Here is a 24,891-nt window from a genome sequence, read left to right on the forward strand (position 1 = left end):
GACCTGTGACCTGTGCTAAAGGTCTTGGGAAATGTATTGTTGTAGTTTTCAACATTTTCACCTTTTAATTTTAAACCAATGCTGCCATCTACTGACAACAGAAAGTGTTGTGTATCGTCACCTTGAGAGGCTACCCTCGCACTTCCGTAAACACCGTCGCCCAAAACACAGTCTAGAGATTCCCACTTTTTACTGGGAATGGGGCGTGGCCGTATTTGGTCCCAGACAATAAGAGTGACTGCGATTGGTCTATGTTCCGTTAACTGTATTGGCATGATGATCTGGAACTAGCCCCAGTATGTAGTAACTGCACTGACATGATGTTTTGGAACTAGCCCCAGTATGTAGTAACTGTGTATTGACATGATGTTTTGGAACTAGCCCCAGTATGTAGTAACTGTGTATTGACATGATGTTTTGGAACTAGCCCCAGTATGTAGTAACTGTGTATTGACATGATGTTTTGGAACTAGCCCCAGTATGTAGTAACTGTGTATTGACATGATGTTTTGGAACTAGCCCCAGACACAGATAACATTAATGCCTACACGGAGACAGTGCTGGACTATGTCTGTACTAGGGTGAAAGAAACAATCCCCACTACCAAAATGAAAGTTTACCCAAATCAAAAACCCTGGGTAGACAAATCCGTCCGTGAAGCTCTGAGAGAGCGCACCAAAGCATACAATGACGGCCTAGTGGCAGGCAACATGAATGACCACAAGGTGGCGCGACACAACGTAAGGAGGACAGTGTCAGAGGCCAAACGGCGCTACAGGGATAAAATTGAACTCCAGTTTGAACAAGCTGACTCTAGAGCTATGTGGCAGGGGCTCAAAACGATGACAGACTACAAAGGCGCCTCCCTCAAACTGAACAGTGACATCTCCTTAGCAAACGACCTCAATACCTTCTATGCGAGGTTTGATGCTGGTAATAACAACACCAGCTCACAAGCCTCGGCAATGGGGGGGGGGGGGTCGGCTGCTGATGGAGGCGCAGTGTTCAGGGTAACAGAGCATGAGGTGAGGCGGACCTTTAAAAAAGTGAATATCAGGAAGGCAGCAGGTCCGGACGGCATCCCCGGCCGCGTCCTAAAAGTCTGTGCCGACCAACTGGCCCCAGTATTCACTGACATATTTAACCTGTCCTTAGAACAGGCTGTCATCCCCACCTGCCTGAAGAAGTCCACTATTATCCCTGTACCCAAAAAATCCAAGCCTGCTTGCCTCAACGACTACCGCCCTGTAGCTCTCACCTCCATAGCCATGAAGTGCTTTGAGAAGCTAGTAAAGGGCTACATCTGCTCCTCCCTCCCCATCAACATGGACCCCCTGCAATTTGCATACCGCCCCAACAGGTCCACGGAGGACGCCATATCCCATGTGCTGCACACAGCAGCATCACACCTGGACAAGAGGCAGGGGAACTATGTGAGAATGCTATTCATCGACTACAGCTCGGCATTCAATACCATAGTCCCCTCCATACTCATAGCCAAGCTCAGGGACCTGGGCTTGGGCTATGACCTCTGCCAGTGGGTCTTGGACTTCCTGACTGGCAGACCCCAGGTGGTGAGAGCAGGCAACTGCACCTCCTCATCCATCACCCTCAACATAGGGGCCCCCCAGGGCTGTGTTCTGAGTCCCCTCCTCTACTCCCTGTACACACACGACTGTGTGGCTCAGCGGAGTAGCAATACAATCGTCAAATTTGCTGACGACACAGTGGTGGTGGGCCTGATCTCTGCCAACGACGAGAGGGCCTACCTGGAAGAGGTCAAGGTCCTGGCGGGATGGTGCCAGGAAAACAGCCTCTCCCTGAACGTCAGCAAAACAAAGGAGATGATTGTGGACTTCAGGAGGTCGGGGGTCAAGGACTACAGCCCCCTCAGCATCGACGGGGCACCGGTTGAGAGAGTCAACAGCTTCAAGTACCTCGGAGCCTACATATCCGAGGACTTGACATGGACCATACACATTAACAGTGTGGTGAAGAAGGCACGACAACGCCTCTACTTCCTCAGGCGCCTAAGGAAGTTCCAAGTCAGCCAGAAGATCCTTAAGAACTTCTACTCATGTACAATAGAGAGCATCTTGACCGGCAACATCACCTCCTGGTTTGGGAATAGCACTGCAAAAGACCAAAGCAGACTACAAAGAGTGACACGTTCAGCCGAACGCACAATTGGAGGGGGGCTCCCCACCCTCCAGAACATTTACTACAAGCGTTGCAAGGGGAAGGCTAAGAGAATTATTAAGGACTCGAGCCACCCGAACAACTGCCTCTTTGAACTGCTGCCGTCAGGCAAGCGATACAGGAGTCTCAAGGCGAGCACAGAAAGACTCAGAAGTAGCTTCTATCCCCAGGCCATCAGGCTGCTAAACGAACAATGAATGAACACTACACAACAACAACCACCAAACACACATAGCACACACATCCACACGCACACACTCACTTTAAACAAACACACTGTAGCACCCACTACACACACTTTATAGCACACACCCACTTTAAACAAACACACTGTAGCACCCACTCCCCACACTTTATATTTATGGATGAAGGATTGCACTACAACTCGTACACCTTACTGTAAATTGTACCTAAAATTGTACCTCATCCCATTTCTGCTTTGCACTAGATAGTACTGTACATTAGTACACTGCATAGTATTGTGTATTGTATATTATATGGTAACTCAGAACATTGTACATATGTCCATACCGAACAACTGTGACCTCATTTTCTTCTTCTAAATTCATGCTATATTATGTTATTATGTTATTTGATACTATCTTGTCTAGCACAGTCTCTGGAGCGTAACAGTAAGAAGCATTTTGTATGAAAGTATTCTGTACTTCTGTATGACAACTATTAAAGAACTTGAACTTGAACTTGTATGTAGTAACTGTGTATTGACATGATGTTTTGGAACTAGCCCCAGTATGTAGTAACTGCATTGACATGATGTTTTGGAACTAGCCCCAGTATGTAGTAACTGCACTGACATGATGTTTTGGAACTAGCCCCAGTATGTAGTAACTGCATTGACATGTTTTGGAACTAGCCCCAGTATGTAGTAACTACACTGACATGATGTTTTGGAACTAGCCCCAGTATGTAGTAACTGCATTGACATGATGTTTTGGAACTAGCCCCAGTATGTAGTAACTGCACTGACATGATGTTTTGGAACTAGCCCCAGTATGTAGTAACTGCACTGACATGATGTTTTGGAACTAGCCCCAGTATGTAGTAACTACACTGACATGATGTTTTGGAAGATCAGAAAGATTCAATGATTAATGTGCTGCATGCCCTGTTGCTTGTGTTGTAAATGCAGCGCACCCTTCCTTCACAGCAGTTCCAGATTGTAGCCTCCCCGTTGTATTTACCGGGTCAGAACAACAGGAGTTCAGCTGAACTGCATTATGGCACAAAGGAAGCTTTTCCCAAGAAAACTTGCTTTAACCTATTAACCTCTTAACCCTTTGATCGCCATGCTTAAATTCATAATTTACCATCCTCCGCCAGCCCTATTTAATATGGAGAAGTTCCCCTTCTTTGCAGGGCTATAACTTTTTAAATTGTATTGCTAAATTGACATTACTATGGCCCATTCAACGTCCTATATCTATCAAGTCAAGTCAAGTCAAGTCAAGAGTTTTATTTGTCACGGCATACAAGTATACAATGAAATGCGGGTGGTCTTGCCCGCAACGATGTGCAATACAGTGGTACAACATATAATAGAATCCAATAAAAACAACATTGTGCAATAACAGGTAACAGGTAACATGGTGTGACATCTCGGTATCTGTACATAGTTATTTACAGAGCATATAGGACATGCTAGGTAGCTTTGGTAGTGCAATACACTGTTACTGTTGCTATACTAATTTAAAGTGGCCTTTCCTTTTGGCAATAAGTGTGGGTGAGTGCGGCATGAGTGTGCCCGCTCATGTTAAAGTGTTAAAGTGGCTGCTAGTGCACAGCGTGCGTGTCGTGTGTGTGCTCATGTGTGCTTGTGTGTGGATAGTTCAGTGTTCTGTGGCACTCAATGTTCATTGTTCAAGGCTCTGATGACCTGGGGGAAGAAGCTGAGCCTAAGCCTCTCTGTCCTAGTAGCTGGGGTTCGCAGGCATCTGCCTGACCTCAGCAGCTGGAACAGGCTGTTATTGGGGTGGTGGGGGTCTTTCATTATTCTGCAGGCTCTGGATTTGCACCTCTTGTTGTATAGAACCTGCAGGGGAGGTAGTGCAATACCCGTGGTACGCTCGGCTGAGCGCACCACTCTCTGTAGGGCCTTCTTGTCCTGTGCCGTGCTGTTTCCATACCAGGCAGTAATGTTTCCGGTCAAGATGCTCTCTACAGCTCCTGAGTAGAAGGACTGGAGTATCTTCCCCGATACTCTGAACTTCCTTAACTGTCTCAGGTGGTAGAGGCGCTGCTTCGCCTTCTTTACTACTTTACTACTATTGTTCAGGGTGTAGCAACGTTATACTTTTTCATTCACATATTCATACTAAAATACGGTCTAAAGTATAAGTATGTTTTTATCGTTTTCTGCAGCTTTCTCCAGAACGTGATTTATAGCCCCAAATGCATTATATTGATGATCAACAGTTTGATAGCAATTTGTGCTAGATAAAAAATTTCAAATAGACGTGCTTCTAGAAGTTACTACTGATCATCTGATGTTGACCGGATGGGGGGGGGTCGTTTATAATTCCGTGGCCAACGTTAGATGATTCATCTAGTGTGGGTGATATGATCATTAGAGCAGTTAGTATCGAACACGTTAGAAAATAACGTTGAATCTTACCGTAGCTTCCTCGTAGCGTTGGGCGATGAGCGTGGAACAGAAATGTTCCTATTATGGGATGTAGAAATATGCGATCCATTTCCAGGTTGTATAATAGTATATACGTCCAAATCATGTTGTTTATCGAGTTATTTGCAACCGATCGATGTCCAGTGTATAAAGATGGAGTCCCGCTAACGATAGCGAGTGCCCGGACTAAATATGGGCGAGCACCACTTCCGGCGCATCACTTCCTGTTTGGGCTATCCGCCGATCGGCCACCAGATGGCGCTCTTGAACCGTTGGAGAGTTGAGAGGGGATCAACAGGAGATCTCAGTTCTCCGGGGGAGAAATATGATTTCGATCACAGATTTTAGAAATATTGATATCAAAGACGTGGTAGGGCGTCTTTGGCAGAATGAGCATGGCGGGGAAAGACGTCCTACGGCGTTTTTGGCGATTAAAGAGGAACTCAACTTTTTTTGGAAATTAGCTTATTTAACATCTTCCCTGGAGTTAGACAAGAAGATGCATACCTTTTTTGTCTCTGTGCGTGCATTTTAGCTTTGGGAATAGACGCTCCGTTAGCATAGCTTAGCTTCATCACTGGAAGTGAGGCAGGACAGTAGCCTTACAGTGCCTTACAGTGTATTGCAAGGTCTGACATTGACCAAACTTGATATGCATGACCTTGGTGGGCTCTAGGTCAAGTCCTGAAAAGGGGGTCAATGTCAGACTTTGCAATCAAAAGTTAGGGGGCTAATAACCCTTGCCATAATTTCAGTGCGCCCCCTAACTTTTGATTGCAAGGTCTGACATTGACCCCCTTTTCAGGAGTTGACCTAGAGCCCACCAAGGTCATGCATATCAAGTTTGGTCAATGTCAGACCTTGCAATACACTGTAAGGCACTGTAAGGCTACTGTCCTGCCTCACTTCCAGTGATGAAGCTAAGCTATGCTAACGGAGCGTCTATTCCCAAAGCTAAAATGCACGCACAGAGACAAAAAAGGTATGCATCTTCTTGTCTAACTCCAGGGAAGATGTTAAATAAGCTAATTTCCAAAAAAAGTGGAGTTCCCCTTTAAAGGGTTAATAATAATAATGAATATGGCTTGGATTTATATAGCGCTCTTCATGACACCCAGAGCGCTTCACAGAGTCCATTATTCGTTCATACACAGTCATACCGGTGGTGGTAAGCTACAATTGCAGCCAGAGCTGCCCTGAGGAAGACTCACGGAAGCGTTGCGAATAATCATCGCCTACGGCCCCTCCGACCACCACCAACATTCATTCACATGCATACACATTCATACGAGGCAAGTAGGTTAAAGGATAACTCCACTATTTTGGGAAATTAGCTTATTTAACATCTTCCCTGGAGTTAGACAAGAAGATGCATACCTTTTTTGTCTCTGTGCGTGCATTTTAGCTTTGGGAATAGATGCTCCGTTAGCATAGCTTAGCTTCATCACTGGAAGTGAGGCAGGACAGTAGCCTTACAGTGCCTTACAGTGTATTGCAAGGTCTGACATTGACCCCCTTTTCAGGAGTTGACCTAGAGCCCACCAAGGTCATGCATATCAAGTTTGGTCAATGTCAGACCTTGCAATACACTGTAAGGCACTGTAAGGCTACTGTCCTGCCTCACTTCCAGTGATGAAGCTAAGCTATGCTAACGGAGCATCTATTCCCAAAGCTAAAATGCACGCACAGAGACAAAAAAGGTATGCATCTTCTTGTCTAACTCCAGGGAAGATGTTAAATAAGCTAATTTCCCAAAATAGTGGAGTTATCCTTTAAGTGTCTTGCCCAAGGACACAACGGTGATGGGATGGACATGCCCCATCTTAACACATTCCCGGCCATTGGGGGCCGTCTAATCTCACTCTATAAGGCCAGCATTTCAAAACGGACTTGCATTGTGTGTGAGGCTGTTTGTAGAGCTAAATCTATACTTTATAGTATTGCTATCTGTCCATTCTCATTGTCAATTGAGACCATAAAACCGTCCCTTCAAAATGGCTTAAAGAAATAATTTGTTCATCAATACGTTCTCATTTTATAGCGTCTTGAATATTAGTGTTATATGGGATTTGGTCTAGTATATTTCCTGGAAGGCGAGATACAGGCTGCTAAGCTAATAACATTAAATCGAACAGCGTTTCGGCACTACAGAAGCTAGAGCTAAAACTCAAAATGCATATTGTCGGTATTCATGGTCCACCATGAATGCATGAAAGGGGAAGGCGGGGGACGCGTGTTGCTTTCCAACAGCGGAGGAGTGCAGGAATGTGACAATTTGACCATGTGACCGCGGCAGCGCGAGAGAGCGGCAGTGCGGAAATAGGCTGTCTATTGCCATTCTCTAAGACAAACGCTAACCTTAACCAGCTCCTTAACAGCGCCTAAACTTAACCGTTCTAACCTTAACCAACTCCGAAACAATGCCTAACCTTAACCTTAACCATGCCTAACCTTAACCGGCGAAAGAATACACGTTAAAAAAAAATTTGATGGGATTCGAACTTGTCAACAACGGACCGCAGGACCGCAGGACCGCTGCGCTGCCAGGTGAGCTGAGCTTCGAATGAAAATCATGGCGGATTAGGGCTACATAATGCCGCAAGCTCTGCCGCTCCGCTCCGCTCTGCGGTTGCCGCACCTGCCGCGGGGCGTGTTACAGCCAATCAGGGAAAACGCGGAAGCAACGGCAGCACTGCTCCGCTGTTAATAAGCAATAGGCGCGGGGGACGTCGTTTCTGATTATTGATTACCAACAACGGCGTTAGCCTCAGTAGCCACATTCGCTGATCGCCTGGTTGGCTATGATAACTAGGCCTGATCAGCATGTAATTTACGTGAAAAAGATCTTACCGTGGGCCGGTTGGATCCCCAAAAGGATTTCTCAGTTATCGATCGCCATCTGGTAGATGTCCATTGGCTGATGATATATTCATTTACTGCATAGTGAATTCGGCGTCGCAACAGGTATTCCAAGCTACACGTATAGATTCCAGCTAACAGTAAACTCCATTCAAAGTCCATTTTGGATAATCATGTCGAATTTTTACCGGTACACACATTACAAAAACCTTTGTAAAACGTTCATTTTCCATGGGATTTTTATAAACTTTGGACCTGACCTGGACTCCATTTTTGCCCGATGCTTAACCTCTTAATCCCTCTGGGGAAGTGTGTCCTCTGCATTTAAGAGACGTGTTTTTCCACTTATTCTTCAGCCTATCCTCCTCTGTGTCTTCATTTGGTTTTGGTTTTAAAAATAAATTAACAATCAGGCGAGTCTCAAGATGAGACAAATGCATCACATTATTTCGATTGCAAAGTGTCCTCATGTGGGGCCTGGTGAAATGTCAAGGATGTTCCGGCAAACTGCACTTGAAATTACCATCATAAGATGCCTTCGTGAACTTGAAAATTGTCTAAACACTGAACAGCCAGACACAAGTTCTCCTGCATCCTGGTTGTTAAGAAAAATAACAAGACAAATGGACATGTAGATAATAGTAGTAAATATAAATATAATTACAACTATATCTATAAATATAACTATAACTAAATATAACTATACATATAACTATAAATATAACTATATCTATAAATATAACCATAGATATAACTATAAATATATAACTACAAATATAACTATATATATAAATATAACCATATATATAACTATAACTAAATATAACTATAAACCCACAGAAGTGAAATAATCCAAAATGAAAATAAATAAATGTCCCACCTGTGCTGTAAACCGTTTTGGCCACGGTTGCCATGACAACACTGGTAAGCCCAGTTCCTGCCCCCAGCTCCAGGACCGTGGCTCCCCTGAACATGGTTGGCTGCGAGAGGATGAAGTCAGCCAATAGGAAAGCCCCTCGCCAGACCTAAAGGAGAACGGGCGTGGATGGTCAGTGAAAGGGTTTAACCCCTGCCCCCTTGGCCTTGTGGCTCATTTTATGTGAAGAACATGTAAAAGAACAGACTGTGCACCCCCACTACACATGTATAGTACATACTGTAACATAGGACCTGAAAGTGTGTAAATTCTAGGTGAAAACAAGTAAACATGATACAAATTAAACAAAAAGGTTCACTGTGTTCCTTCACTGTCTGCCTCCACCTTGTTTCATTCATACGTTTCAAGATAAAGATGAGCACTTTTATTGCAAAATGTGATCTTGCAGAGAATAGTGGCAAATATGAACCATAATGCTTTCTATATTGCTTGTAATTGAGATAAAGTTAACACCCGTTAACTCATTCAGTGCCAGAGGGCGCTGTGTACTGTGTGGTTGAAAGGCCAAACGCTTTAAAGTATAGGAATACGTGGCGGTGTTTGCAGGGCTATAACTATATTATATATTATAGCTATGGATACATTACTATTGCCCATTTGACATCAAGTATCTATCGTTCAATATGTGAAAAAAAAAAAAATCATCCATACATTCCTGTTTTATACTGTGGTGAATATAAGTATGGTTTTAGGGTAATTCATGGGAGGCTGGTAATAGCCCCCAACGTGTATTATACTAAATGCATTGGTGTTCCCTCCCTACACACGCTACAATTAAAAAATCAAATGCATATGATTGGTATTATATTCCATCATGAATGCATGAAAGGGGGGGGGGGTAGTTTTTTTATGCTTTGATCATCACCAACGGAATACGTTATGGACTAGCGTTACACACATACACTCATATCACAATGAAGTAGGGATGCCCCGATCACGTTATAAGACATTGATATCAGGAGCTATCTGTAGCTACTGCTAGCCGGCTAGATAACGTTAAGACAACGCCTCAGTGAACTATTTAGTTCAATGGGACATTTCGTTTTGAACAGTGAACTAACGTGAGCTAACGTGAGCTAATGGAGGTATCAACATGCACTACTAGACTTGCTGGAGCATTTGTTGATATCAGGAGCTATCAGTAGCTAGCCGGCTAGATACCGTTAGACAATGCCTACTAAAAGTGAATAGTTGACTGGGTAATTTTGTTTAAACAGTAATGATAGCTAGGTAGCTAACGTTAGCTCACGGTCGAATGCACTATAGACTAGAGCAGAGGACCCTCTGTGTTTACACGGGTGTGGGAGGGGCAAGGGAGGAGGAGGAGCGGCAGTTTGCAGCTCTGTGTGTCTGAGACAGACAGCAAGTGAGATCTCCGCTAAGAATTGGATCATGTTTTTCGATCGGTTTCCGCGATCGGCGAATATGACTCATTATCGGAATTCACTGATCGCATATTTATACTGATTATCGGTGGCCGATCGATCGGGGCATCCCTACAATGAAGGCATGCTTTGATCAATGCAAGATTTATATCATATAGCCCTTACCTTGACTAGGATCTGCCCCAAAAAGAATATTCCAATTATCTGATTGTGAGTCCCAGTATTGGTGTCGATCGTGTCGCCAACATAATCCGCCATACATCATCGTTCTGGAGCATTTGACGCTCCTCAAGCCGATCGGGACAACCGCTCCCCTTGCCCGAAATGGAAAAGTCAGCCCGGACCAATATAATCGACGCACAGCCCAAGACACAGAGTTTGAATGGATGTGCAATACCGGCCGCATCCTACCAGGCGGCGGTATTGGACTTTTGCAATCTCAGACTCATTCCCCATGATAACACCAGGCTCCCTGGATGGATAATGAATGGAAATATCGAATAAAAGAAAAAACTGCCAAAACCCGACTATACTCGGGTCTGGCGTTGAACGTTCGGCGAGTTAACCCGACTATCATCGGGTCTGGTGCGGAAAGTGTTAAGGATTTTTACATTCATTGTCATATTGTTTTAAAATCCCAGTAATGTTTTTGGTTGCAGCAGACCCGTGAACACTGGGTTAGTAACAACAACACAAACACCACAGAGGGTTTAGTCTTTAGTGATGAACATGGACATTGTACTGTTTCCTAGAGGTCACTGCGCAGAACGCATACTTGAGTTTTGTTTACTACTGAACATCGACAAATCAATAGAGCGTGTTGCCTTTTGAAATCAATTCTGCAACACCCCTGTTTTTAATGATAATGCATTAGGCCTGCCACGATAACACATTTTGCTGGGCGATTAATTGCCCCCGAAAATATCGCGATAAGCGATATTATTGCGACCGGTTAGATAATTTTTTTTTTGTCGAAATTTATTTCCCAAAACTTTTATTTTGAAGCCCACCGCTCCGTCTTTTCCGGTGTTTTAGACTTTTATTTTGAAGCCCACCGACCGGACCGGATGTATTGTTGTGATTATCAGGTACTTTTTGGGTACTTTTTTAGTCCCTGCTCTGTCGTGGTTCCAAGCGAGTAGAAGTGGTACCAGAAAAGTCACGTGAAACACTGCAGACCACTGATTGGTCAGAATAGAAACGCGTCACTCGTTGGAGAGTGAACGAAAACAGAAAGCCGCCATCTTTAATGTCTCGCATAGGATTTCATAATCATTATGTTTGCAGCAGGCACAAGTGCAATAAACAAAGGATACAGTCACTGTGTATTCTGCCTCATTTATTGATTAAACAAAACAGACATGCCACCGAGCGGAGAGTTTAGTCTCGCAAAAAGATCGCTGACTTGTTAAGGCTTGTTGTTAGGTTAGGTGCTAATGTTGTGCTAGCGTTTTAGCATGGCTATCGTACATAGCGTGATCAATATAACTTGCTATTGATTGTTTGTATGAGTAACGTTAATGCTAGTAGAATAGACACAATGAGGGGTAACGTTAGCCCCACGGAGCTCCTGTGCTGTGCTCTGTAGTAAAGCCAGCGGCCCGTCTCCCAACACGGACAGTGACTGACGAGGGGCACTGGTTCCGCCTCATTAAAACAAACGCGCAAATAGCAATTAATCGCGCCCGTCAAAATCATTGCATTAATTTTAATTATCGCGGCAATTAATCGATTTATTGCTTATCGCGGCAGGCCTAAAATGCATTGTTATTTAGAACTGGAAATATGTTGTTTGCAAGCAGAATTTAATGATTGTAGCAACACTAGGAATGTATGGCTGAAGGCCTCTACATGCTACAGCAACTTCAAAGCAACTTCAACACAACATCAGCGCGATTTCAGCACGGTTGTTGTTTAGGGTCTTGTAGACTGTGTTGCGAGGATGCTGCGTACATGTCTCCAAAATCTAACCTAAACAACCGTTGCGTTGATATTGCGTAGCAGTGATTGGTTGGTTAGCGAATGGGGGCGGGGCTGTCATAGAATAATATTGGTCTCGCAGAGAATGCCATCCGCCATTGTTGTAGATTAGCGTCACATAGCTGGCCTTTTTCTGAAAACCCAAGCACATATTGTTCCATAGCATACGCCTTCAGTTGATCATGACAAATCCTCTCTTACCTTGACGATTAAAAAGCCTCCATAATTTAGTAAATAAAGCTGTAGCCAGCCAGCTAGCATTGGTGCTATACAAAATGCTATCCACATTAGCTACATAGCTAACCAACTAAATACAATGGTATCCTGAGGTAACTTTAACGTTAAATACAACGTTTGCTAGTCGAAATGACTGGACACACACAGGGACAAGTTAAACATCAATCAATTAATTTATTCCAATAGGTAGTTTGAGCTGCATGTGAGCCGAGGTCCTCTCCATTGGAAACTAATGACGTTACGGTAACGTTAGCTCGAAAAGCACAGAAAGTTAAGCTGCTAGCAACAGACACTATAACACTTCCAGTCGGGGGATTTCAAAATAAAAGAGCGACGTCTAAAATCACCGGAAATACGTTTATTTTGTACATTATCTAACGTTAACACGAACCTAAACTAACTTTAGTTAAACTAACTTTGCGCGTCAATGTTGCAGAAGCATAAAGGCAGAGTGTCTAAAACACTGTTGCTTTGTCGATGTTGTGTTGCAGTTGCTTTGAAGTTTCTGTAGCATGCAGAGGCCTTGAGAGCTCCTAGGAGTAGGACGAGTATTAAGAGTAGACGGAATACATTGTAGGTCTTTTCATAGGCTGTGTTGACAATAATAATACAATACAAAATGACACCGGCTTTATCCTCCAATGTCAACCTATTCCAACCAGAGACGAACGTGGAAAGATGAGATGGATTTTGATAGCGAGAGAGAAAGAGAGAGAGGCAGACAGAGGGAAAAAGAACACGAGGGGAAAAGGGAAAGAGAGGAATAAAGAGAAAGAAATGGGTGACAAATAAAGAGAGGGGGAATGGAGAGAGAGGGGGAAAGGAGAGAGAGACTGACCTGTTTGCCGGCATCTTCCAGAGGAGTGGCCATGGTGTGCTCTGTAGACATACATGTTAGACATTAATGACCTCATATTAACAGGTTAGACATTAATGACCTCATGTAGACAGGTTGGACATTAATGACCTCATGTAGACAAGTTTGACATTAATGACCTCGTGTAGACAGGTTTGACATCAACACATTGAGTGCCACGGACGCGTTTTGTCGTTAGTTCATGCCGACCTTTGAGTGCCCCCGACGCTATATAGCTTGTTTGTCTTTTTTTTTATTACCGATTTGAATTCATATTTCATCAATCGAGCCTCACGCTAGTGTTGCAGAGTCTCTCTGAGCTCAATTGGGAAGATACCGCCCCCTATCGTCTCTCCCTGTGTAACTGCACCCCATTACTTTACACTGACGAAGGGGGGGTGGCCAGTTTCCTCATTTAACTTTTCCCTCAAGCCAACTGAAGAATCCATTGTGCTTGCCGGCCCGGAAAACGCGTGGATTATGTATTTACAGTACCCAACACTGTAATCAATAAGCGTGATCGATATTTGGAATGGCGATCAGGAATTGGAATAATCTTTTTGGATAACATCTGATCTCAGGTAAGGAATTTATTTTACCAGTCTTATCAGAGCTATTTTCACAGAGATATAAGCGTTTGCCCTATGCGTGTGTGTGTCTGCGCGATCAGGAAATGAGAGAATCGATATTTCAGCCCGCCTCTATAGCGTGCATAAGTACACATATACTATCGATAATCTAGCGTTTATTTGAAAACTATTCAAAAATAGGCCGAAAAATTACAACGTGTTTGTGTATTCCAGAATATTCATGCCTTTTATCACGGAATCTATATATTTTCCTTGAAAACGAGGGCTTTTCAAAATGCTATAAAACGGAAATGAACCGATTAAAAAAACAATCCGTTTTGACAATGTTGACTGCAAACAAGTCATTGATAAGCGACAGGCAGATTAGACACATAGCCATAATTTAAGACAGAGATTATGCGTTCACAACGCTATCATTGAAGTGGGTGGTGGCATTTAACCATGCTTTCCCATGTTAATGGCCGGCACTGAAAGTGTTAATGACCTCATATTAACAGGTTGGACATTAACACATCCAGTACCATTCACCAGAGGGCGCTGTGGGCCGTGAGTGCCAGCGCTTTGTTCAATGGGAATAAATGCCTGTGTTTGCAGTGCTAAAACTATATTAAATATTATAGCTATGGATCTAATAAAATATTCGATTGTCAGTGAGTTTCTTCCGGTCAACATGCAAAAAATAGATACTTTTTTCATCCATACATTCCCGTTTTATACCGTGGTGAATATAAGTATAGTTTAGAGTGATTCTGTGTAATCCCAGGAAACGCAGCCAAACAGCGTTTTACTGCATTTCACTATAAATCGTGCCATTACTTGCCTGGATCAATAATCAATCTGAGATCAACGCTAGATTATCGGTATTATGTTTCATCACGGATGCATGAAAGGTGGGGGGGGGGGGAGCCGCCTGACTGTGCTTTGATCACAACCAACGGGACACCCCACACACACACACACACACCGCAGACACACGCTTCGATCGCGGGGAAAGAATTATCGGATCAACGCAAGATTGATAATATATAGCCCTTACCTGGTCTATGATGTACTGCAAAAAGAATAATCCAATTATCTGATCGCCATTCCAAGTACTGATCTCAGACCCATTCAGGACAGCCTGCACAAGGTGCCTCGATGGATTATGAATGGCAATAGCGAATAAAATAAATAACGACCAAGAAACAAGAATCTTCGTTTTTCGGCACTGAACCGTTGGGCCTCATATTAACAGGTTGGATATTAAAGACCTCATGTAGACAGGTTGGACATTAATGACCTCATGTAGACAGGTTAGACATTAATGACCTCATGTGGACAGGTTGGACATTAATGACCTCATATTAACAGGTTGGACATTAACCCACTCAGTGCCAACCACGAGATTAGTCGGGTTAACTCGCCATGCGTTGAGTGCCAAGACCCGAGAAAACTCGGGTTTTAATCGTTATTTCTTTTATTAGCCTATCGTCTCCCGGATGGTATTGCACATCATTGGATTGGATGGGACTGTGCATCAGAGAAAAACTCCGGTCCGGGGTTTTCCCATCTCGGGCAAGCAGTTACCACATTCACTGGGGAGGGTCAAAGCAGATTTTGATTGTGTTTTGGTGCTATAATGTTTTTTTATAATTTTTTTTTAAATCTTCCCCCCCCCCCCCTCCTTTTTCCGATTTTCTCCCATCCCACTGTTAGTCGTTATGCCAATTCCCAACCCCCTTCCTGGTTGTTGCGCACTCCCCCCTACTGTTGGTCCGAGAGGCCGGAGACTGTCACATGCTTTCCTCCGACGCATGTGCAGCCAGCCGGCAGCCAGCCTGGCAGCGCAGATTCTCACCGGGAGAGTGTAACGTGTGGAAGGTCACACTACCTCCATCCAGATCCTACCCTCGCTGTGCAGGCGCCCCGACCAAACTGTAGGGGTCGCTGTCCACAACGCCCAGGATCCACCCATCAGCTTTCCCACCCCTAACACTGCCAATTGTGCCAATTGTGTCAATATTTGGAATGGCGATCAGGAATTGGATTAATCTTTTTGCAGAACATCTGATCTGAGGTAAGGACTCTATGTTACCAGTCTTGGGTTAATCAGATGTTTTTTTCTCCGCCATCGCAGCGTGTGTGTGTGTGTGTGTGTGCGTGCGTAACGTTAGCCGTATCCACGGCATGGATAATAGATTTTTCAGCCCGCTTCTCTAGCGTGCATAAGTACACATATACTATCGATAATCTAGCGTTTATTTGAAAACGATTCATAAATCAGCCGAAAAATGACAACGTGTTTTGTGTATTCCAGTAAAGGGCTATTATCGCGTATTTCTCTGGAATTCTCCAAAATCTCCAAAACTATACTCGTATTCAAAACGGTATAAAATGGAAATGTACCAATGAAAAAACAATCCGTTTCGTACATGTTGACTGCACGCAAGTCATTGATAAGCGATGGGTGTTTTAGACCCATAGCCATAATTTAAGATATAGTTTGGCGATTTCCCCGACCTCCCATTGACTTCCTTACTGGCACGTTGGCCCTAATATGGTCAAAGGGGTGTGGCTCTGAATGAGTTAATGAACTCATATTAACAGATTGGACATTAATGACCTCATATTAACAGGTTGGACATTAATGACCTCATATTAACAGGTTGGACATTAATGACCTCATGTAGACAGGTTGGACATTAATTACCTCATATTAACTGGTTAGACATTAATGACCTCATGTAGACAGGTTGGACATTAACCACATAACGTGCACCGGGATGTATATGTGCTCACGAGCACTTGCACGCAAATAATATAATATACCATTAGAAAGATCAATTTGTTGCCGTTCGAACGCCACCAAATCCGTGCCTCAGTTCTCGAGGTACATGACGATATGTCAGGCGAGCGTCTTTTTACGCACCGCACGTCAGATGACCACCCCGGACTCCAGACGCTCCAGAACTGCCAATCATCCACTGATGGTGAAGTTGACGAGTGAAAACCAGAAGTGAATCAGACTTCAGAACACACAGCGGTGGATGAGGAGCGTCTCTACTTTTCGTAGCTCCATTTCTGCAGACCCCTCTGATTGGTTGAGCCCATTTCTGCAGACCCCTCTCTGATTGGCCGAGTGCGCGCATGCGCATGAGCCGCAACAAGCTCCTCTAGCTTCGAAACTCCGTTAAGCTCCAGAGAGAGAGGCTGAAAACTAGGGGTGGACGGTATGGTCTAAAATGTATATCACGGTATAATTTGCATAGACGGTAACGGTATATATCACGGTATCAGTGTTTCCGTTAGAATATTTTTTTTTGCCTAATAGGCAGGCTATATAAATAATGACATCCTCAAGGCATGTAGATTTATAATATTTTAACTTAAAACTAGGCTACTTTTGCGTATAGTCATTATATTCCAAATAAAATAAGTCCAGAGTCGAGACTCCGTGCTGCTCCCAACGAATCCCAATAGTATGCAACTGCAGAGCCGCAGAGTAGGGGCGCTTTCAGGCCCGGCTCAACAGCGCCCCCCACCCAACGGCTGAATTGCCAATGGCTGAATTGGAGTACTGCACTGTGCCGGTACAGATGGGTGGGTTATGGTGGATTCTGCGGCTCTGCAGCTGCATATGCTTCTCGCAAAATCCAGCATCCAGCCCCGCTGCCCAGCCGTCGTTATCAGAACACTACACACATATCATAATGTTCACAGCAAACTGTAGTTGATCACCAGGTATGTTTTATTAACGTAGAATAATTCATATAAGAAAAACGATAGGGAAATCTCTTACCTTTCTCCACTGGTTAAAAATGCCAGGAACTGAAATTGAAACTTGCTGTGCGCCGCGGTGATATGTGTTTATTATGAAATGACAATTGCGTGTTGACACGCCCACTGCGCGAAGCCTCCTAAATAACTTTTTCCAGTTTGCACATATCTATTATCTATGACTAATTCTATCTATTTTTAGGGGCAAATGCGAGTGAAATAGTCGCGCTGTGGTTACATGACGTCATTGCTATTTTAGAGCTGCTCTACCGGTTACAAGGTATAGTCAAAATCCATACCGTAGAGCAAATTCATACCGTTTATACCGTATACCGTTTATACCGTCAACCCCTACTGAAAACCCACAGTTCTTGGCCGACGGATGGGAGCCGAATCCCGGATCCGAGTTTTCTGATGAATACCCTAAAACATGGAGGTCGCGAACGCAATTTATACGCATGGAAGTATTGATTACGCCATAACGAATCATTAAAAAAATATACCGTTAACTGGAATATGTTGTGTGTGCCTTTACACATATGTTGGATTATGTAATTGGTTTGTCATTAAAAACCAATAATAATCGCTCGCATCGCCGGCTTCGCTGACCAGAGCTCTCTCAGATTCAAAGTTTTAATTGCAGCCTGGAACATACATGTTTCGGAACCAATGTGTAACTAGACAGTTACAATATAACATTTATATTAACTAACCCAGTTAATGCCTTAAGAGTAAGAGTCTGGTGGTCAATGTCACCTCGGATTGCTACGGAAATGTTGTGTCTTACTAATAATAACTAATTCCTTGGTCAATAGAAGTCTCTGTGATACTTTCTGAATATGATTTGGGAACATCAAATGGGCAGGGTTATAATAGAAGAAAGACAGTGTAAACAATATAATTAACTCTGAATATAATAATGAGGAAAAATAAACAGGATACACAACAAGGTGCATGAGATGAGGTTATATGTAGAACATGGTACAGTTACAGTAAGTGGGGAGTGCGTCATGGTACAGTTACAGTAAGTGGGGAGTGTAAACACTAAACAGTGATCTAAACAGTTTCTGACAGCTGGGCTGTGTTGAACTTGTCACGTGAAATAACGTTATGTGAATAAACCGCGAAATAACATAACGTGTTATAATAATATAATGTTATATAACGTTACAATGTACAGTTTCTGACAGCTGGCTGTGTTGTGAAATGTGCATAACGTTATGAATAAACCGCGAAGTCACGCGAAATAACGTTATACGCGAATCTGGTAGTACATTTCTTTTTATCTTCTTACGATACGATAACATTACATCCGCCTTTTACCGCGTGACGAGCTAAACCAATCAGAGAGGGGCTTCGCTCAACCAATCAGAGAGGGGTCTGCAGGAATGGAGCTCAACCAATCAGAGAGGGGTCTGCAGAAATGGAGCTACGAAAAGTAAAGACGCGGATGAGGAAATGGATTTTGGAACCCTTTTTTTTCCCCGCCGGTTTTACTCAGACGTCTCTCAGACCCCTTTCTGAACGGATTTTTATAAAATTTGGACCTGTACTACATAAGACTACAGGCTATGGAACGGTGGTGTTTTACAGCTTATACCTCTATGCTGGAATATTGGAATATGGAATATTGCAACCACTACAGAAATGTTTTATTAGAAACAGTTACATACTGAGGTAGGGAGGTTTGTTATCATGTTTTAAATGAAAAACAGTTACATACTGAGGTAGGGAGGTTTGTTATCATGTTTTAAATTAGAAACAGTTACATACTGAGGTAGGGAGGTTTGTTATCATGTTTTAAATTAGAAACAGTTACATACTGAGGTAGGGAGGTTTGTGATCATGTTTTAAATTAAAAACAGTTGCATACTGAGGTAGGGAGGTTTGTGATCATGGTCTTAAATTAAAACGGTTACATACTGAGGTAGGGAGGTTTGTTATCATGTTTTAAATTAGAAACAGTTACATACTGAGGTAGGGAGGTTTGTGATCATGTTTTAAATTAAAAACAGTTGCATACTGAGGTAGGGAGGTTTGTGATCATGGTCTTAAATTAAAACGGTTACATACTAAGGTAGGGGGGTTTGTTATCATGTTCTTAAATTGTCATTGAATAGTGGAGTATTGATTTTTAGTATGAGTTGAAGATCATTCCAGGAAGTTGGTGCATTAATTTAAAGTTTAGTAATTTGGCTGAAACATGTAGCATCAAAACCAAGGGGAAATTTACCAAGTTCAGACTGAACTTGTGGGATCCTTAAAGGAACACGCCAACATTTTGGGAAATTAGCTTATCGTGAGAGAGACAAGAAGATAGATACCTGTGCGTTCAATAGAAAGCTATCTGGCTGCATGTTAGCCTAGCTTAGCACAATGAATGGAAGCCGACAGTGCCGGTTAGCCTTCGGGAGAGGTGTTAGTTGGACAATGCCCAGGCTAACGTTAAACGTTAGCATTAATTGTGTTAAGCTAGGCTAACGTGCAGCCAGATAGCTTTCTACTGAACGCACAGAGAGGAAACTGGTATCTATCTTCTTGTCTCTCTCTGGAGAAGACAATAAGCTAATTTCCCCAAATGTTGGTGAGGTCATTTAAGTGTAAGCCACTCATTTGAGCGGGTCGGATAATGTCCATAATTCCAATCTAGCATCATTGTCATAGGGTGGCAATTCTGGATACTGTTTTACATCCGTGTCATTGACATTCTCTACTCTAGAAACTAGACCATAGCTTTTTATAGATTTTGCAGCACTGGTCATGCCCAGCAGAGCTTGCGTGGCAGTTTCCCTGTTTCATGTATCACTGTTGGGAGGGTTTCCCTTGTTCTACAGACAAGGTTTTGTTGAAATTGTGTTTTAAATGGGTTTCATTGGTTCTTCATTCTCAACACTCTTTTACTGATAAAAAAAAACTAAAATAAAAGGCCAAAACAGTGATCCAAACAGGTCACCAAAAATAAAGGGCCAATCACTGATCCAAACAGGTCACCAAAAATGATTTTTAAGATCAAATTCCTTTGTTACCTGCATGGATTTCATCCACATTTCACACAACTGAAGTGGCTACTCAAACAGCCAACTGCCTCTCATGAACACTTTCAGTTTGGAGTCAGGAGCCACAAGAGGGGGGAGGAACTAATTGTCCTCACCAATCCTAATAACATCTCTGACGCACTGCCCGTCATCATCATCTTCATCCTTCTCCTCTTGGTCCTCCTCTTCTGTGTTCTGGCTGAGGATGGTGGGATGAACCTGGTCACGCTCAGTGTAATCAGAGAGCCTCTTCCTGGGCCTGAGGGGATCACAGAAATGATAACGAAGGGGTTTATAATATAAACATATTTACAATTTAAAAGGTGCTATAGATAACTATAGATAACTAAATAATTGTTAATAATACAACCACAGGCTTTTAGAAAGGTGCAGAATAAAAGTATTGCTTATTTGATTTGATTGATATTGATTCATGAATTTATCATTAAAAAATGTTGGCGGGTCCAAAATGAATGATGTTGTTTACATGTTGCATGTATACCCTCCCTACTCCCCATTTCCCCATAGTGGGGTTCAATTACCTAGTAGTGGGGTTCAATTACCTAGTAGTGAGGTTAAATTACCTAGTAGTGAGGTTCAATTACCTAGTAGTGTGGTTCAATTACCTAGTAGTGAGGTTCAATTACCTAGTAGTGTGGTTAAATTACCTGTGGTTCAATTACCTAGTAGTGTGGTTCAATTACCTAGTAGTGAGGTTCAATTACCTAGTAGTGTGGTTCAATTACCTAGTAGTGTGGTTCAATTACCTAGTACAGGGTATCTGCAGGTTTAGCCCAGTCAGATTTAAAGGAAAACGCCAACATTTTGGGAAATTAGCTTATTTGCCATCTTCCCTGGAGTTAGACAAGAAGATACATACCCTTTTCTTCTCTGAGCGTGCATTAGGCTTAGGGAACAGCCGCTCCGTTAGCGTAGCTTAGCTTCATCACTGGAAGTGGGTCAGACTTGTACCCTGACGTTCCCTACAGTGCCCTACAGTCACGAAATACACTCCAAATACAACTACAAAACGTTCCTGTAAACATGTTGTGACCCGTGTATTTACCACGTGGAGAAATAAAAAATAATTGAATTAGACAATTACGTTTTCTAAGCAAATATACTCTGAACTATTTTTTGCTGAACCACTCCTCTCGTGGGCGCAGTCAGTGATTTCACGCAACGCAGTAATACTTACTAACGACGCTGTGTTTGTTTACATTCTCATTTAATTCAAAGGATCCGAACCGATTGAAGTTTATGGATACCATGACTTAAAATCCTCTTACCTTGACAATTAAAAGCCTCCCCAATTTAGAAAACAGTATTCACATGGCTGGTGTTGATATGCTGCTACTGTAGCTAACGAAAACCAACAACCGGGCACTCAAGCAGATAACGAGGGTAATAACTTCCGGTCGGGGAGTTCCAAAATAAAAGAGCGACGTCTATAGCAGCGGAAATATGTTTATTTTGTACATTATCTAACGTTAACACAAACCTAAACTAACGTTACAACTAACCTAAAGTTAGTTTAGGTTCGTGTTAACGTTAGATAATGTACAAAATAAACGTATTTCCGCTGCTTTATTTTGAAACTCCCCGACCGGAAGTTATTACCCTCGCACGGGCGCACCTTAGAGGGAACATTGCCTATGATATAGATTGGATTTCGGAATAATAGCGGGTCCAGGCAAGAAATGGCAACGTCTATAGTGGAATTGACTAATACGGCTATAACTCAGCATTTCGGGAATTACCCTAGACTGCTCTAAAACCATACTTATATTCAGTGTTCGAATTATGAGGGGACCAATGGGGGCTCAGCCCCCATAGCTATAGTCTGAGCCCCCATAGTCAAGACCCCCTGTGGGGGTCTCTCAAACAAATTATATAATATTTTTTTTCTTTTTTATGTACGAATTAATATTATTTATGCTACCTAAATAAATTGTTAATAGATCATATTTTTCTTTTCAGTTTTTAAAAGAACAGAGTAATTAATGTTGTGGAATAGGCTGCATTTCACCTCCAAGCCGCTATGTGTCGCCCATGAGCGTCGCCCCATAAGTTTAACGCTACTCCAACCTAGTGAAGAAGAAGCAGCTGATGTAAACAGAAGGCTGCCGGTCCGTCTGTGTTTTGCAGGCTGCAACTGAAAACATAAACACTAAACAGTACGCCACATGCCGCCAAAAAAAAGGCTCAACCCGCCGCAAGGCTGTACAAAGCTGGACAGCTTTGGTTTTATAAAAAGGCCAAAGTCTGACGCTGTTAGTGCAGCAGCTAGCAGCGCTACTGTCACTGAAGTTGACACTGCTAGTGCTAGTATTAGTGTTAGCTCTGCTGCTCCTGTGCGCAGTGCACCTGTTATTGTTACCGCGCCGTTTGCCACTGCCAGACCCGAGTCTCCACCACTAGACCTGGACTGCGCTGCTACTCAACCACCACAATGCTGGGGTCCGAGTCAGTGGATCTTTTGGAAAAATAAATATAGCTGGTTATTTGCCAAGGAGGGATGCATTGGCTGCCTTCCATGTAAAAACGCCAAGATATTGTTAAATAAATCATCTGGAGCCCATTTGGCAGAGCAGTGGATGAATGGGACTGTGACTAGCTCTCAGAGCAAGAAGTTGAGGAAGAAAATATACTTGCACAGTGATAGCGTTGCTCATAAGCAAGCTATAGAATGTCAAACCCAGAAGGAAGTGCTTCCAAGAAAAGTGAGCGAAATCACATCTGCTTTGCTCAAGGAGACAGCCAGTTCATTCAGGGCAGCATATAATGTCGCTAAAGAAAGGTTGCCTTATACCAAATTGAACCCCCTTATGACACTTAATGAGTTGAACGGTGCGACAGTCGGGCCAGCTCACCAATCCGATCATTCTTGTGCACAGATCATAGAGCACATTGCCACAGAGATGAAAAAAAAATTGTTTCTCATGTCAAATCGCAGGATTCACGTATCAGTATAACACTGGATGAAAGCACAATTCATGGAAAAGCTTACATGATAATTTATGTCAGATGTGATGTCACTGGGGATGGAGATGTGGACAATGTTTTTCTTGACCTTGTTGAACTTGATAAGGGCACAGATGCAGAGTTGCTTGATTACCTGTGCACATTTTTTATAACATTATTTATTTTGATTTATACAAGTATGAAGAGTTTATCGCCGGCCACTAGAGGGCAGCTTTTATGTTCATTTTATTATCAGATGATAATGTTACTTACTGTATCCTGATGAATGCTGCTGTTTTTTTCCATTCGATTATTTTGTTAGTTTTTGATTTATAAGTGCAGAGACAAATACATGTTAATTCAAGTTCATACATTGTCTCATTTTTCAAATTAAATTGTTGTATTTAATCAGATGCAAAATGCAAATAAGTAAATATGGCATTATATATCAGAGGTGAGTAAGAAAATGAACAAATATTGATGGTTAAGAATGAGACTGAATAATGACATCACACAATAGTCTAATGATTAGACTGTTGTGTGATGTCATTATTACTTAGTATTAGACAAATTCTAATGAGATATTCCTCTAAATATGACTTCGAAAACAGCCACAATTTCAGGAAAATAATAGTAAAAAAAAAAAATTCAGGGGGCCCCCATAGCTCTCAGATGATAATTCGAACCCTGCTTATATTCACCACGGTATAACACGGGAACGAACATATGGATGGAAAAATGTTTTCTCTTGCAGCTTGGAATACTCATTTGCCAACTTGCTGTACTTTGCTTGCAGGTCTGCAGCCATTATTGCTGGATTATGAATAGCCCCAACGTTAGCCACGGTAACGTTAAGCTAAAACTAGCTTTTCGGTTAGCGCTTCAGCTAATGCTAATAACACCAGCAAGCCCCGCTCTGCCTGGACGATGGCATTTAAGAAAGTATCTGCTGTTAAAATGACAAATGGCATTGACACTTTAATTCACGGTCGATTAAAAACACGTTTGTTTTATAATGCTCACTCTCAGCAGTGTTGTTGATAAATGACGTAATATGGGATCGGAGGCTAGACTTTCTGCATACTCGCCGATACCAGCATTTTAGGCAGTATCGGAGGCATTTCCGATACTGGTATCGGAACAACTCTACTTTCAACTGGGTACAATGATGGGCACAACCCCCGGCGCCCAATGTGTTAAGTATCTTGAGGCTGAAGGCAGTGTCCTCTTTTAAAAAAAATCACAATATGGTCACCCTTGAAGTTGCATGATAATTCACTTAATAAAATAATGACGAGTCAGCCTCCTAAAAAGACAAAAGTTAGTGACACGACTCACACCGCCGCCGCCAACACTCTGTATCATCAATCAATGGTCAAATAAATATTTGATTAAGGAATATAATATGCCTTTTTGTATTATTTCTGTGTATCAGCTAAATGTATAGATTTT

The 24,891-nt window shown here is 42.6% G+C and overlaps 1 protein-coding gene across 1 annotated transcript in view; it reads right to left on the bottom strand.

Annotated features, from left to right (window-relative positions):
- Nucleotides 1-24,891, bottom strand: part of mettl22 (methyltransferase 22, Kin17 lysine) — a gene marked incomplete at both ends in the record, with an annotated part of 103,464 nt that overhangs the window by 51,042 nt on the left and 27,531 nt on the right. Inside the window, 3 exons of the mRNA XM_084334521.1 lie at nucleotides 8,580-8,724; nucleotides 13,077-13,117; nucleotides 20,592-20,734. Coding sequence (XP_084190647.1) covers nucleotides 8,580-8,724; nucleotides 13,077-13,117; nucleotides 20,592-20,734 — 329 coding nt within the window. The remainder of the gene's footprint in view (nucleotides 1-8,579; nucleotides 8,725-13,076; nucleotides 13,118-20,591; nucleotides 20,735-24,891) is intronic.

Source organism: Notolepis coatsorum, assembly GCF_963971535.1.
Source record: "Notolepis coatsorum genome assembly, chromosome: 1".
Classification (NCBI taxonomy): domain Eukaryota; kingdom Metazoa; phylum Chordata; class Actinopteri; order Aulopiformes; family Paralepididae; genus Notolepis; species Notolepis coatsorum.